General features: G+C 48.6%; 1 protein-coding gene across 3 annotated transcripts in view; it reads right to left on the bottom strand.

The window, feature by feature from the left end:
• PARVB (parvin beta) overlaps positions 1 to 17,231 on the bottom strand; it is a 164,779-nt gene that overhangs the window by 61,926 nt on the left and 85,622 nt on the right. For all 3 annotated transcript variants that reach the window (XM_064283396.1, XM_064283398.1, XM_064283399.1), the window contains exon 3: positions 14,698 to 14,768. In XM_064283396.1, coding sequence (XP_064139466.1) covers positions 14,698 to 14,768 — 71 coding nt within the window. The remainder of the gene's footprint in view (positions 1 to 14,697; positions 14,769 to 17,231) is intronic.

The raw sequence follows: 17,231 nt of genomic DNA on the forward strand, positions 1-17,231 counted from the left end.
AGCCTTTAGGTTAGTAGTTGAGGGCAAACCGTTTGCACCCAGCATCTAATTCCACTGGGCCATGAGCACTCACCCCCGTCCCGCTTCCCCAGCCCTTGACAGCCAGTAATCTACTTTCTGTGTCTATGAATTTGCCTATTCTGGACGTTTCGGATAAATGGAATCGTACACATACAGTCTTTTGTGAATGGCTTCCTCACTCACCATGCTGTTTTCAAGGTTCATCCACGTCACGGCATGCATCAGGGCTTCACTTCTCTTTATGGCTGAGTTCCGTTACGTGAATGTATCACATTTTGTTGATCTGGTCATCGGCTGATGCACACCTGTTGTTTGCACTTTCTGGCAATCATGAAGAGTGCTGGGATGAACACTCGTGTACACGTTTTTGTGTGGATGTGTATTTTCAGTTCTCTAGGCCAGCCTCCCTTCCTAGCCCTTTCTCACCAGGGGTTTTCCATTCCACTCAGGGGGTGTGTCTTAGTCACCTAGTGCTGCTGTAACAGAAACACCACAAGGGGATGGCTTTAACAAACAGATGTTTATTCGCTCTCAGTCCAGTAGGCTAGGAGTCCGAATTCAGGGCCCTGACTCCAGAGGAAGGCTTTTCTCTCTCTGTTGGCTCTGGAGGAAGGTTCTTGCCATTAGTCTTCCCTTGGTCTGGGAGCATCTCAGGCACAGGGACCCCAGGTCCAAAGCACGTGCTCTGCTCCCAGTGCTGCTTTCTTGGTGGTATAAGGTCCCCAACACTCTGCTTGCTTCCCTTTCCTTGAGAGAGAAATCCTTTCACATTGGATCAGGAATGTGACCTGAGCAAGGTTGTTACATCCCACCCTAATCCTCTTTAACCACAGGCAGAGATATATAGCACACAGGAAAATCACAAAATGGAGGCCAACCACGCATGGCCTAACCAAGTTGACACATATTTTGGGGAGACACAATTCAATCCATTACAGGTTGATACCTTTTACATAAAAATAGCGTCAACCGGGACGTGTCTACGGAAAATAGGATTATCACCGGTCCGGTCCACCCGCTGACAGCACTGCTGCTCCACAAAACACGAGGGACACTTGAACAGAGTGATCCATCAGAAGGAGCCCGTGATTGTCCTGTGCAAGCAAAACAAATCAAGCCATCTAACTGGTTCCAATAACCTCTCAGAAATGGTAGTTTATTGCCCTCTCGGAGATGAACGCAAAGGCACAGATCCAGAATATGTTGTTATCCGTCGCGCTTTGCAACCATTGCCACCTGCAAAATTGGCCACAAAGCACATTTCTGTGAAGTATATTCTATTTTCCCACTAACTCAAAAACATTAAATCAGACACACATCGCACGAAGAAGAGAAGTGGAAACAAATAGAAGGTGGTTTCGGGGAAGAAAGAGGTGAGCAGCCACGTAGCACTCTGCTTTTGTAAAAAGTCACCCCCAAAAGGCCAGCAGGATGGAGCCAGTAGACAGCACCCCGACTCTGTATCACTCCTGAGAGCTGGAGCCACGTGGAGGGAAGAGGTGTTGGGAGTTCGAGGGGGCTCATCTGATCCCCTTCTCCTGCCCAGACCGGCCACTCTTCACCTTTAAGCGTTCTTTCTCCTGTACCCTACAGACACCACACGTGTCCTGTTTTCCACCCTCCTTTCTGGTCGTCCGGAAGCCCTGGTGGCATAGTGGTTAAGTGCTACGGCTGCTAACCGAAGAGCTGGCAGTTCAAATCCACAAGGTGCTCCTTGGAAACTCTATAGAGCAGTTCTCCTCCGTCCTATAGGGTCGCTATGAGTCGGAATCAACTCGACGGCACTGGGTTTGTTTTTTTTTGTTTTCTGGCCATCCTTCCAGTTTCCTCTGACCTTTGGAGGACAAGTCCTGGGGCCCAGGCCCGGGGCGACTTCTCCTCTGGGTCTCCACTCTGCAGAGGTCAGCTCATGGCCACCCACAGCTTCCAACGCCAGCTCCATCCCAGAAACCCCTAAACATACATTCCAACCTCCACTCGATCCTTCTGCTTGGGGGCCCCATGGGCGTCCCTAACTGAACTCGTCACCCCCAAGCCTACTCCTTTTCTGAGCGGTAACAGGACCACCACTCACCAGTTTCAAGAGCCTGGACTTCATCCCCTCAGCTACTTCTGTCCACTTCTCACCGTGTCCTCTTCCGCCACCTTCATCCAAACCACAGTCACTCACTGGGCCACTGCCGCAGCCCGCTTGGCACACTGCCTCCTTGCTGGTGTTCTTCAAGCTCCTCTCTGCCTCAGGGCCTTTGCACGTACTATTCCCTGTGCAGAACACATCCTATCTCCCTCTCTGCTGGCCAGCTACCACCCACCCTATAGGTCTCAGCTTCCCTTCATTCCCTGACCAGCCCACCCTACGGAGGCCACACCCCATCACGGCTCTCACCGCACCCACAATTCTCCTTCCAGCCCTGTTCACAGGTGCAAAGCAAACAACTCTTTGTAATTATCTCCCCTATGAGACTACAGAGGTCCCTGGGTGGCACGAATAGTTAAGTGCTTGGCCACTAGTCGAAAGGTTGGTGGTTCAAATATGCCCAGAGGTGCCTCAGAAGACAGGCGTGGTGATCTGTTTCCTAAAGGCCACAGCCTTGAAAACCCTATGGAGCCCAGTTCTACCCTGCACACGTGGGGTTGCCATGAGTTGAAATCTACTCAATGGCAATTAATAACAACAACGATTAGACTTTAGGCTCTACGAGAGCAAGAACTATGACTGTGTTGTTAGTGGCTCTGCGCCAAGCACCCAGTACTCACCCCCTGGCTCTGGCACTCAATAGGTATGTATGAAGTTAATTAGTCACTTGGCTGAGCCCATAGTGTGGGCCCGGCTCTGGAAGTAAATAAGACAGTCAAGGCTGTTCCCGAGGACCTTAAAATCTAATCAAACACTAGAAAGCAAATTAGAAGACACACGCTTTCAGGTTAAGATCAGTGTTACAAGAAAAATAATCCAAAGTACACGAGAGAAACTTGACAAACACAACCTCAGCCAGGGTATCAAGATCAATGTCAACAGTGATGAGTCATGTTGATGGCACATACCCTTGCATCGTGTAATGACAACGGCGCTTTACCTCCTAGTCTTCCTCTCCCAAACCCATACTCCCATCTAATCATGAAACAACCAAGTTCCAACAGACAAATTCCAGTTGTCCAAACAGACCAATTCCCATACGGGAATTCCAATTGTCCGAACAGACCGATTCCAGTAGAGGGGTATCCTACAAAATGTCTAAGCAGTCTTCCTCAAAACCGCCAAGGACAACACAAGAACAGTCTGAGAAACTGTCACAGCCAAGAGGAGCCTAAGGAGACAGAGCCGCTACATGTAACGTGGTGTCCTCCCAGCCCTCCCTGCTGACCACCTGTAGACCCCCTGCCTGAGCACCTCTCCCTCCTCCTGACCACTGGGCCCTCACTGCCCTCTCCTGCTGATCCTTACCTTCCCCAGTTAGCCACCCCACCTTTTAAGCTGCCATCAGGGACTGGCCCTTCACCCCTAGCCAGACTGTGAGAGCCCCCTGAGGACAGGGACGGAACCTGTCTCTACCTCCCTGTAAAAATGGCATGGTAGGGGCATCTCACCTCTTCTAATGTCACAAGGAGAAAGGAGAAGCAAGACCAACAGGCCCCAGGCTGATTCCTATGAGGGGGAGATCATACATCCCTCCACCCTCCACCCTTTTTAGCAATGCTGACACCAGCTGTCCCTTCCACGGCACTCTCCACTTCTCTACCGGGTTTCACAATTCCTTGCAATGGCCACACAGAACTCACAGACCATACTCACGATTATGGGGTTTATTAAGGAAGTAACAGGTTACAATTCGTGTTCGAGAACACTCAGGATATAGTGCTTCCATCAGGACAGCTTCCTCTCAGCCGTGCCTGCAGGTATGCCTCTCTCTGGCCCCTCGGCCTGGCCTCTTCGCTGCTCAGGCAAGTGTTAAAAGCTCTCTTAGCTCTGCAGGTAAGTACCAGAGGTACCCCACTCCACCAGTAAGCCTTGGCCTGAAGGTGCTCAGCTCTAGCTCTATAGGCCAGGAAACCTAGCTCCACCAAGCGCCCGGAGGCACCCTATTCCACTAGCAAGCCTCCTGCCCGAAGGCACTCAGCTTTCTCCCTCCATGGGCCAGGAAGCCCACCACGTTGTCTCCTGCCTCTGCTGCCACCATTTATCTGCTATTGCTTCTCACTGTGTTCAGTGTTCTAGCTCTCTCTCGGTATCCTGGTTCCAGGAACCTCTCAGCACAAGAATCCTGGGTCCAAAGGACACACTCCACTCCTGGCTCTTCCTTCTTGGTGGGATGGCTCGTTTTAAGCCTAGCAGGATGGCAAAACTGGCCCATCCCCTCATTAGGGTTCCATACACCTTATTTGCATGGTCCCACTCCCACACCCATGGAAGCAGCAGCCAAGAAATCAATCAAGCCATTGCACTGGGCAAATCTGTTGCAAAAGACCTCTTCAAAGTGCTAAAAAGCAAAGATATCACCTTGAGGATTAAGACGCACCTGACCCAAAGCCATGGTGTTTTCAATCACCTCATATGCATGGGAAAGCTGGACAATGAATAAGGAAGTTGGAAGAAAAATTGACACTTTTGAGTTATGGTGTTGGCAAAGAATACCGAATATACCATGGACTGCCAAAAGGCAGAACAAATCTGTCTTGGAAGAAGTACAGCCAGAATGTTCCTTAGAAGCAAGGATGGTGAGACTTTGTTTTTGCTTACTTTAGACATGTGATCAGGAGGGATCAGGCCCTGGAGAAGTTCATCATGCTTCGTAAAGTAGAGGGTCAGTGAAAAAGAGGAAGACCCTCAACGAGATAGATTGACACAAAGGCTGCAACAATGGGCTCAAGCATAACAATGATTGTGAGGATGGCGCAGGACCGGGCAGTGTTCTGTTCTGTTGTACAGAGGGTTTCTATGAGTTGGAACGGACTCGACAGCACCTAACAACAACAACAACCCCTACAAGGGTGTCATGCACCTTACTTACATTATTAGCAAGCTAATCAATCCCCTTGGTGGGCCACAAGCACCTCATTTGCATAATCCCACCCAGTTATTCCATGGCAGTTACAAATGCTATGGCTAGAAGGGCCATATTAACTAATTTACTGCACCGCAATCCCCCTCAGCAAACTGCACAGCCCTCAGCCCAACAGACTCCATAAACACTAGCTAAGCAACCAGTAATAATGTTTTCTAATGTCTGTTACAGTTTTGGGGTGAAAGCTTTAAAACTGCGGTAGGCAGAACTCTAAGATGTTGCCCAAGATCCCCGCCCCCTGGTGTACCTAAACTAAATCAAACCCGTTGCCACTGAGTCTATTCTGACTCATAGCAACCCTATAGGACAGAGTAGAACTGCCCCAAATGGTTTTCAAGGCTGTAGTCTTTACAGAAGTAGACTCAAACCACCAACCTTTCGATTAGCAGCTGTGCACTTAACCACTGCACCACTAGGGTTCCTTCCCTGGTGTACACACCCTGTGTAATGCCCAGGACTGTCAATGTGATTGGATTTCACTCCTGTGATTGGGGTATGTTGTACAGCACAGCTGACTTTAACAAGGAGAGGTTATCCAGGTGGGCCTGACCAACTCACATGAGCCTTTCCATCTGAGTCTGGAGGGCACAGGCTGAGAAGTTAAGGCAATTAGAAGCATGAGACGAATTCAGCGCAAGGCAGATTCTCCATTGCAGGCTTTGAAGCTGGAGGGGCCCATGTGGAAAGGATTGTGGGTGGCCTCCTGTAGCTGAGAGTGGCTCCAACTGACAACCAATAAGGAAACAAGACCTCAGTCCTACAATTGCCGGGAACTGGATTGTGCCAACAACCTGATTGAGCTTGGAAGCAGATTCTTCCAGAGCCTCCAGGAAGGCATGCAGCCCGGCTAACACCTCAACTTCAGCCTTGTGAGACCCTGAGCAGAGATCCAGCCACCCCGTGCCCAGACTTCTGACCTACAGAACTGTGAGCCAATCAATAGGTGGTACTTTAAACTGCTAAACTGGAAAACTAACACAAACAGCCTCCAGCCATCACAAAGTCCAAGGATCAGCCTCGTATGCAAATAACATTACTATAATCATTAAAAACACATGGTGTGGTGCTGAGACCCAGTGCCACCAGGGTTTAGCTGTGTGACCTTGAGTCTATCACTTAACTACTCTGGGCCTCAGAATCTTCATTTAAACAGGCTGACTGGGTAGACTGTGTGATGCAGAAATCCCAGTTCTAGGGATGTACCCCAAGGTACTAGACCAAATGTGCCCCTCCAATCTCTCTCCTTCTCGCTCGCCAAGCTCCAGCCATGCTGGTCTCCTCACTGGTCCTTAAACCTACCAAGTATATGTATACCACAGGACCTTTGCATCTGCTGTTACTCCTGCTGGCACATCCGTCCCCCACACCGACAGGCTCACACCTTCGAGTCATGCAGGTCTCTGCTCAAATGCCCCCTCCCTGGTCACCCTACCTAAAACAGGAGACCACCCTGCCTCCTGCTTTAGTTTTTTTCAAGTCACTCACTGCCATCCGATCACACATTCACTTGCCCCTTATTCACGTCTGTCTCCCCAGCTGGACTGTCAGCTCCGCCCTGTGTTTTTTTTTTTTTTGCTCAATGCCGTATCCCCAGAGACTAAAATAGGAACAGACACAGAGAAGGTGCTCGAACAAACTGCAGCACTCCCTACAGAGGCAGGGCCTCCTAGAAGGGTCTCCCAGGCATGCAGACATCTCCTTCCAGGGGCTGCCTTGCTCAGAGCTCAGTCCTGTTCAAAACCCCGTGACAGAAATAAACTCTCTGCTAAGAAGAAACTACGACTTAAAAAGTCCCTTCTGGCTCTCTGCCCTGGTTAAAACCCAGACCCCAAAACAAACAAACAAACAAACAAACAGGGGACTAAAATCAGCCTTGAAGCAACAAGCCATGGGGGTCATCTCTCGGGAGCAAGAGCACTTCGCTGCCAGTTTCAGCACCGCGGCCACACAGGGACAACCCCTTCCTGCGACCACAAATCACCCAGTCACTGCACTTCCCAGGCCGTGCATCTCAACCCTCTACTCCACAAAAGACTTTTTAAAGAGAGTCCCTGTAATTAGTTTTAGGGACATACTCATTTCCCAGCCCCGAATCCTGCAGGCAACTGTCCAGGACATCTATTAATTATGCCCTGGGCGCCGTTTGGCGAGCTGGCTTTAACCAGAATAAAAAATCACTTTCCCTTTAGTTCTCTCTGAATTATAATCAGGGTCTGCAGCCTGTCTCGCCCAGAGCGATGACAGCTACGTTTTAATCACTTCCAAACAGAGCCGTGGCTGCTTAATCCAAGGAGGACACGGGTCTGTGCATCAGGCGGGAGGGAGCCCGCAGCCAGGGCGGGGGACGGAGGGCAGCAGGCAGCGTCTCCATGCAGCTCTAACAGCCCCATCTTCAGCCCAGGGGTCAGCTCGGCGCAGCCGGTCCTCTTCATGGGACACCGGAGGAAGCAAGCAGGAATTACACACCAGCAAGCTTCCTGTTCAGTCAGCTGGGAGCTGAGATGCAGAATCTACTCCTGGAGAGAAACGTGGGCCCAGGGACAACAGTCAACGGCCTTTAGACCGAGGTGCTTAGGAAGTGTGGCGGCCTTTTGTCTGAAAGTGCAAAGACTGCCTTTCCCTCTTTGGAGAACTGTTAGAAAATAAAACAATCAGGGCCACACTAGACGGACCCTGACAGAATGGGAGACAAAAGTGGGACAGAATCTCAAATTCCAAAAAAACACTCAGACCTGCTGGACTGGTTGAGACTGGAGGACCCTCCGAGACTACTGCCCTGAGATACTCTTCAAACCGTGAACCGAAACTAATCCCTGAGGTCACCTTGCAGCTAAATAACAAATTGGTCCAAAAAACAATGACTATCACCCATAAGTACTGTGCTCCTTTAAGAAATCATCTATGTGAAGCCAAATGGTCACCAATTACTTTAAAACAGATGAGAATGTAAGCGGGCAGGGAAACTAGATTCGTGGAAACAGAACTACTAGAGCGGACACATGAGAACGTTCACGCATTGTGAAGAATGCAACCAACGCCACCGAGCAGCTTGTGAAGAAATTGTTGAATGGGAACCAAAACTGCTGTGTAAACCTTCACCGAGAAACCAGAAAATATTATTAAAAATAAATAAATAATGTCGTCGACTAAGCACCATCTGTCTGGCCATACTGATGTTCACCCCATGAGCAATTCAGGTTGCTCCTGGAGAACCCACCACACACCTGTCAGTTTGTTGTACTGTGGGGGCTTGTGTGTTGCTGTGATGCTGGAAGCTATGCCACCGGTATTCACATACCAGCAGGGTCACCCATGGAGGACAGGTTCCAGCTGAGATTCCAGACTAAGACAGACCGGGAAGAAGGACCCTGTGGTCTACTTCTGAAAAGCATTAGCCAGTGAAAACCTTATGAATAGCAGTGGAACACCGTCTGATATAGTGCTGGAAGGTGAGCCCCCCAGGTTGGAAGGCACTCAAGAGACGACAGGGGAAGAGCTGCCTCCTCAAAGTACAGTTGACCTTAATGACGAGGATGGAGTCAAGATTTCGGGACCTTCATTTGCTGATGTGGCACAACTCAAAATGAGAATAAACAGCTGCAATCATCCATTAATAATTGGAACTTGGAATGTAACAAGTATGAATCTAATTGGAAGTCATCAAAAATGAAATGGAACGCATAAAGATTGATAGCCTAGGCATTAGTGAGCTGAAATGGACTGGTACTGACTATTTTGAATCAGACAATCATATGGTCTACTTTGCTGGGAATGACAAATTGAAGAGGAATGGCGTCTCGTTCATCATCAAGAAGAACGTTTCAAGATCTATCCTGAAGTACTATGCTGTCAGTGATAGGATAATATCCATATGCCTACAAGGAAGACCAGTTAATACAATTATTATTCAAATATTATTTTGCTGAAAATCATTCAAAAGCGGCTGCAGCAATACATCAACAGGGAACTGTCAGAAATTCAAGCTGGTTTCAGAAGAGGACATGGAACCAGGGATATCACTAATGATGTCAGATGGATCCTGGCTGAAAGCAGAGAATACCACAAAGATGTCTGTCTGTGTTTTATTGACTATGCAAAGGCATTCGACTGTGTGGATCATAACAAATTACGGATAACACTGTAAAGACTGGGAATTTCAGAACTCTTCATTGTGCTCATGAGGAACCTGTACATAGACCAAGAGGTGGTCATTGAGACAGAACAAGGGGATATTGTGTGGTTTAAAGTCAGGAAAGGTATGTGTCAGGGTTGTACCCTTTCACCATACCAATTCAATCTACATGCTGAGCAAATAATCTTGAGAAGCTGGACTATATGAAGAGGAACGGGGCATCAGGATTGGAGGAAGACTCATTAATAACCTGTTATATCCCGGGACCCTGGTTAAGCATTTGGCTGCTAACCAAAAGGTTGGCAGTTCGAATCCACTAGCCACTCCTTGGAAACCTTATGAGGCAGTTCTTCCCTGTCCTATAGGGTTGTTGTGAGTCAGAATCAACTCAATGGCAAGGGGTTTTGTTTTCTGCTTTTGGTGTATGCAGATGACACAACCTTGCTTGCTGAAAGTGAAGAGGACTTGAAGCATTTACTGATGAAGATCAAAGACCACAGCCTTCAGTATGGACTGCACCTCAACATAAAGAAAACAAAAATCCTCACAACTGGACCAATAAGCTAGATCATGATAAACAGAGAAAACACTGACGTTGTCAAAGATTTCATTTTACTTGGATCCACAATCAACACCCATGGGAGCAACTGTCAAGAAATTAAAAGACACATTACATTGGGCAAATCTGCTGCAAAAGACCTCTTTGAAGTGTTAAAAAGCATAGATGTCACTTTAAAGACCCAAGTCATGGTGTCTTCAATCACTTCATGTGCATGTGAGAGCTGGGCAATGAATAAGGAAGACGAAGAAGAACTGATGCCTTTGAGTTATGGTCCTGGCGAAGAATATTGAATATTTCATGGACTGCCAGAAGAACGAATAAATCTGTCTTGGAAGGAGTACAACAAGAATGCTCCTTAGAAGTTAGGATGAACAGACTTCGTCTCGCATGCTTTGGACATGTTATAAGGAGGGACCAGTCCCTCGAGTAGGACGTCATGCTCGATAAAGTAGAGGGTCAGCAAAAAAGAGGAAGACCCTCAATGAGATGGACCGACACAGTGGCTGCAACAATGGGCTCAAGCATAACAGTGATTGTGAGGATGGCGCAGGACCGGGCAGGGTTACATTCTGTTGTACGTGGGGTCGCTACGGGTTGAAACTGCCTCTCTGGCACCTAACAACAACAACACATATATCCGTATGCATATTCTTTAAGCCACAGCACTCTTGGGTAGTTCTGACGTGAACCCTGATGTCCGTGCTGCTGACCCAAGCCCCCGACTCCAGCGCTCATGTAAACAGGTTGAAGCAGCACCAGGATGTGTTGGGCACATTGCCAGGCACTGGGGACACAGGTGGAATAAAGGATATCAGTCCCTGACCAAATGGGGGTGACACTCTAGTGGGGGAGAAACACCAAAGACAAATGGGCAGTGGCAAGTCCTGGGAAGAAAAATGAACCAGGGTAAGAGGCAGAGTGACGGGTTGGAGGCAAGCGCTCAAGGACATGTCGCAGAGGGGGAAACATCAACAGAAAAGAAGAGAACTGAGAGAGACGTGCTCCCAGCAGCGTGGACTGTAGGTGCAAAGGACAGGTGTGTGGCAGAGATTTAACCTCACTCAAAGAGGGGTCCCATATGGAGCACCGTTCTACTCTGACACACACGGGTTGCCATGAGTCAGCATCAACTTGACAGCAACTAGTCTTAAAGACAGGTCTGGCCTCTGACCCTGGCTCCTGGGAGGTGAGAAGCCCTTGGAATGTCCTGTGTGATAAAGGTGTCTTTGTTTACTTGGGTGCCTTGGGCCATCCAGAGAGTCTAACAGTGTGACGTAAGGTGGGCGCTGTGGGCTGCAGACTGAGATAAGCTACATGGACAGTCAGCCATACCCACATGATTGCTGTGGGTGTTGCTCTTAGTTGCCATCGAGTGGGCTCTGACTCATGATGTGATAGAGCCCCAGTAAAGACTCTGGATGCAGAGGTTCAGTTGAGTGTCCCTTGTTAGCAATACACCATGCATGTGGTCACATAACAATGTCGGGAAAGTAACCCTCTCCATGACACCACAGACAGAGGGAGGATGGCTGGACGTTCCACGTCTGGAGCCCTCCTGGCTCTGCCCTAGGCACCTTTTCCCTTGGCTGACTTTACTCAGTGTCCTTTCACTGTAATAAACTGTACCTGTGAGTACAATAAAAAAAAAAAAAAAATTTATTTATTTATTTTTTTTGTGAGTATAATGGAAACCCTGGTGGCTTAGTGGTTAAGTGCTACGGCTGCTAACCAAGAGGTTGGCAGTTCGAATCCTCCAAGTGCTCCTTGGAAACTCTATCGGGCAGTTCTACTCTGTCCTATAGGATCGCTATGAATAAGAATCGACTCGACGGCAGTGGGTTTGGTTTTTTGGGTTTGGGTGAGTATAATAGCTTTCTGTGAATTCTTAGTCCTTCTGGTGAATTACCAAACCTAAGAGTGGTCATGGGGACCCTGGACCTATGATTGGTGTCAGAAGTGGGATGGTTTTGTGGAGACTGATCCCTCTGGCTTCACACAGGGCAAGCACCTGCATAGCCTGTTCAGGGGACAGCAAGGAGGCCAGGTGGCTCCAGCACAGTGGGTGAGGAGGGAGGTAGGAATGATGCTGGAAGGGCTGTCGGGACCAGAGCATGTGTGAGGGGCACCTAGGACAGGTCACAGTGCTGGCCCCCAGCTCTGGCAGCAGTTGGTAAGCGGCCCTCCACACTTGCCCCAAAAGTGCACACGTTCACTGCTCTGGCCTTAGGACCAAGCCAGGAAAAGGAGGTGTTGAAAAATCTACAACACCCCACTTAGGGTACACCACGGCCTCGCGCTCTCAGTTCCCAGACGTTTGATTAACAGGAATAAAGCACAGCCAAAGTTCAGCACAGGCAACTGACAGGCCACCACTCACACGCTTCTCTGCTTTAAACAGGCAAGCATTCCTGAAAACTAACATTTCCCGTGCATCCCCTCAAGGCTACCACCACGGTTAGTAACAAAGCACAGCCAGCCACGTGGATGCTGCTCCCCTGTTCTCTGTTTACATTTCATTTGTAAAATGCCAGATCAAGAGTGAAAACGAAGTAGCCAGCCTGCCTCGAGATGCAACTTGCAATCTGAGAGCAGGTGGAATCTTCTGGAAATTTCCTATGCTCCAGGTTGGCAGACGGCTGTAAAAGCAGGCTTCTAAATGTCTGGCCACTGGCCCCTCCAGGAAACTAGCAAGGAAGCTGCTTCAGGTAACAAGGCCCACCTCGCCTAGCTCAGGAAGACGAGTGATTCATCAGCTTCAGGTGAAGGAGGCAGCGGCTTGGGGATGGGAGAGATCTCAGCCTGGGGTACTGGCTTCCTGTGACTGTGTCAACAAAGGACCACAAACTGCGTGGCTTAAAACAACACGAATTTATTCTCTTATAGTCCTGGGGGCCAAGTGGCTGGGTGGTGCAGAAGGTTAGGGCGCTGGGCTGCTAACCGCAAGGTTGGAGGTTTCGGTCTACACAGAGGTGCCTCAGACGAAACGCTGGTGATCTACTCGCAAAAAACCAGCCACTGAAAACCCTGTGGAGCAAGTTCTCAGTTCTACTCTGCCGTACGTGGGTTTGCCACAAGCCAGGGTCTACTCATCGGCAACTGTGTTTTTTTGGTTTTTTGGTTTTTAGATCATTTAAATTGCTAAGAATCAATATTTTGGGGTGGGGCATATGAAGCTGACATTTTCAAATCTTAAAAAGGATATGACTTGCAAACAGTTTTATTTATCCCGAATCAGCCCTTGTAAAAACCCAGCTGTGCACCCGGCCTCAGGCCCATCAATGACAGTTAGGGGTGAGGAACTTTTAGAAAAGCAATTTTAATAGAAAATACCTGTTTCTGGCACACATCACCAAAAACCATATTTCAAGGTGCCCCTCCCCCGTGTCACCTGAGCGGGCTGAGGGCTTTGGAAGGGATGCATCTCCACAGCTGCCTGCCCTGAGTTCGCTCTGGGGCTAATGGGGTGAGACTTTAAGCTTAGCGGACAGCTCTGTCAGAGCCCAGATCTTTCCCTCTTTAGGGGATTAGCTTTTGAAGCCCTACTGCGGTTGAGATCAGAGCAATCAGAGCCGCAATCCAAGCTTAGACACAAACAAGCGCTACAAAGAGAGCCTCCCCCTCACCACGCCGGAGCCCGGAAACTTCGCTGGAAATGGGGACAGCAACTGCCGTGGCGCCATCAGCCCAGTCTCCTCTTTTTATTTTGGTGAAAAGATACAGTCATACACCATTTCAACAATTCTACACATAGAACTCAGTGACATTGGTCACATTCTTCAAGTTGTGCAAACACCCCCGCCCTCCGTCTCCAAGCTGTTCCACCACCATTGAGGTAAACTCACTTCCCTCCAGGCTTCTCGTCTAACCTTTCGAGTTGCTGTTGTCAACCTGATCTCACAAAGGTAATTCCCTAAAAGAGCACAATGCTCTCCACAGACATACTTTTACTTATTAAGAGGAATAGTTTCTTGGTTCAGAGAAGACTTCAGGGGATGGTTTTCTTCCTTCACTTTGCAGAGCGACACGGCCATCTGGTAGTCACACATTCAGTCACTGCAGACACTAAGTCTACCAGCACAGACGGCCCCTGACGGTTCTTCAACCGCAGAGGCCAGGGTGGTCCTGTATATCTGCTTTTCAGAGCCACCTCTAAATCCCAACCTCCTATTGTGCTCCGGGATGAGTTGAAACCCCAGCTGCTTGTTCCAAACCCTAACAACTCCTCTCCTGCACAGCTGTGTCCAGCATGGAGTTTTAGAGGCCTTGGGTTGAGCTGGGCACATGGCACGAGCCCAGTGCTAGGAGTTGGATCTTCTGTCTGGTTCCGTTCAACCACCTCTGCAAGCTACATGAGCTCCACTTCTTCTAACCCAGCATTAACGTCCTGTCTTAGCTTCCCAGGGCTGCCGTAACAAAATGCCACAAACTGGGTGGCTTATAAAAACAGAAGTGTATTGTCTCACGGTTCTGGAAGCTAGGAGTTTGAATGCAGAGTGTCAGCAGGGCCCTGCTCTCTCCGATGGCTCTAGGAGAAGATCCTTCCTTGCCTCTCCCAGCTTCTGGTGGCCCCAGGTGCTCCTTGGCTTCGGCTGTAGTATAACTGCATCATCACCTGGCCTCCTTCCTTCTGTCTGTCTCTCGGGGACTCTCCTCTTTTATAAGGACAGCACTCATACTGGATTAGGACCCACCCTACTCTGATAGGACCTCACATTAACTGACACCTTCAAAAACCCTATTTCCAAACAAGTTCATGTTCGCAGGTACCAGGGTTAGAACTTCAACATAAACTTTGGGGGGAACAACTCAATCCATAGCACATCCCTTTCACAAGCCCCTTTGCATCCAGGAGCTGTGAACCCCAAACAGCCAAGACTGCACCCCAAGAGGGATGTTCCAACTGAGACCAGTCTCCCTACCTTGACTAGCTCCTTGAACTTGGGATCTTCCTTGGAGGTGGGGTCAATCATCGTACGCTCCTCATTCTCCTCTGCCAAGGAACAGAAGGGAATCAGTTAGTGCCGGTGGGGTGGACAGAGGTGCCAGGCAGCTCTACTTGCCTCTCACATATGGGCAGGCAACAGACAGAGAGGCAGAAACAGAGACATTTTCTCAGTAAGGATGGACTCGGCCCTATGCCGGCCATGCATCAAACCACCCAGCAAGGGGGAGCCCCTGACGACAGGGAACTGCCTTCTGGAAGATGGATGGACCATCCTCAAGCCTTCACCTCTTCCCTCAGGAGGGATGGAGTCAGACTTCATCATTCTGCCTGGCCTCACCCTGCCCGATGCCACTCAGGAGCTTCCCACACAGCTCCCACTTTGGGGAAGAAATGATAAGAGAAGAGAGGGTGGCATTCAAAAGACCTAAGAAGTGTTCTCGGCTCTGAATCTGATGTGTGGACAGCTTCATACACCTTAGCGTTCCCTGCGGCCACTTTATTTTAATAATTTATTTTATTTGTTGTTGTTGTTAAGAATATACACAGCAAAACATACACCAATGTAACAGTTTCTACATGTACAGTTGGGCGACATTGACGACACTCTTTGAGTTGTGCAACCACTCTCACTCTCCTTTTCCAAATTACTCCCCCACTGTTAACATAACTCACTGCCCCCTAAGCTTCCCATCAAACCTTTTGAGTTGCTGTTGTCAATTTGATCCCATATAGATAGTTCTGCAAAAGAGCACAATGCTCAAGGCAGACATTCTTTACTAGTTAAGCTAAACTACTCTTTGTTTTTGAGAAGACTTCAGGGGATATTTTTGGTTTAAAGTCTAAAGATCATTTCAGGGCAATAGTTCAGGGGTTCATTCAGCCTCAATGGCTCCAGAAATTCTGGACCCCATGAGAATTTGAAATTCTGTTCTGAATTTTCTCTGTTTCATCAGGATTCTTCTATAGAATCTTTAATCAAAATGTTCAGTCAGTAATGGTAGCGGGGCACCATCCAGTTCTCCTGGTCTCGTGGCAAAGGAGGTAGCTGTTCACAGAGGCAACTAGCCACACACTCTATATCCTCTTCCTATTCCTCACTCTCCTTCCTCTGTTGTTCCAGGCAAATAGAGACCAATTGCTGTACCTTGGATGGCTGCTTGCAAGCTTTTAAGACCCCAGGCACTTGCAGTGAACTAGGAGGCAAATCAGAAGCACTAAAAACTGGGATATCCCATGAAACCATACCCCTAAACTTCCAAACCAAGCAGTCTTAGCATCCTACTGGGCTGCCAAAATAAAATACCACAAGCTGGGTGGTTTATAAGAACCAAATGTATTGTCTCACAGTTCTGGAGGCTAAGAGTTCGAATTCAGGGTGTTGGCAGGGTCATGCTCTCTCCGAAATTCAAGGATAAAATCCTTCATTGTCTCAACAAATCCCTTGAGGTTGTACATAAGCAGCCTCAGCAACCCTGCAGCCACTATTAATAAGAACTGGGGTGTTTATGACGAGATGGAAAACATCTGATACATTGAAGTGGAAAGAATCAGTCTGCGTCTCCCACGAGGAGGGTTTGCTGAATGGAAGGAACTGTAAGAACACAGCTCAATGGGGACACCCCCAGCTCTGGAGGCAAAATGCCTGGGTTTGAATCCCAGCTCCTCACTCATGATCTGAAAGGCCTCAGGCACATGATTTAGCTTCTCTATAGGGTCGCTATGAGTCAGAATTGATTCCACGGCACTGGGTTTTGGTTTTGGTGCCTCAGTTTCCTCATCTGTAAAATGGGGATAATTATACCACCCGCCTCACAGGGTCACCGGCAGGGTAAATGAATGAGTGGAAACACGTGAAGTGGACTCTCAATGTTAACTACGAGTATTCCTTTTGAGCCCAAATGAGAGCAAATATATTAAAAAGGGACTTTATAAAGAGTATATATACCTGTTGCTGTCAAGTTGATTGTGACTCATAGTGACCCTATAGGATAGAGCAGAACTGCCCCGTAGGGTTTCCAAGGAGTGCCTAGTGGATTCAAACTGCCAACCTTTTGGTTAGCGACCTTTTGGTTAGCAGCCACAGCTCTTAACCACTACGCCACCAGGGTTTCCATAAAGAGTACAGCACTGTACAAATATTCTAATCTTGATGTCTCACTATTTCTTTGCTTAAAGACTACCCTGAGTATCCTGCCCAAACCTGCTGACGGTACACTCAGAAATACAATGAGATGCTGTGGACTGCAGAAAGTGCTCCCATGAGTGCCAGGGCATAGGAGTCACCATCCCAGGAACCCTTGGGGCACCCACCTTTGGTCACCTTACCAAGGTCCCTCAAGCCTCAGCAACCAGTGAACTTTACGGAGCCAACCATAGGTGGCCAACTCCCACCTGGAGAGCAGCTATTGCAGAAAGACACTGTGATGGTTAATGTTATGTGTCAACTTGGCTAGGCTGACTCTCAGTGGTTTGGCATACACAGTGTAATCACCTTCCATTTTGTGATCT

Source organism: Loxodonta africana, chromosome 4 (genome assembly GCF_030014295.1).
Source record: "Loxodonta africana isolate mLoxAfr1 chromosome 4, mLoxAfr1.hap2, whole genome shotgun sequence".
NCBI lineage: Eukaryota > Metazoa > Chordata > Mammalia > Proboscidea > Elephantidae > Loxodonta > Loxodonta africana.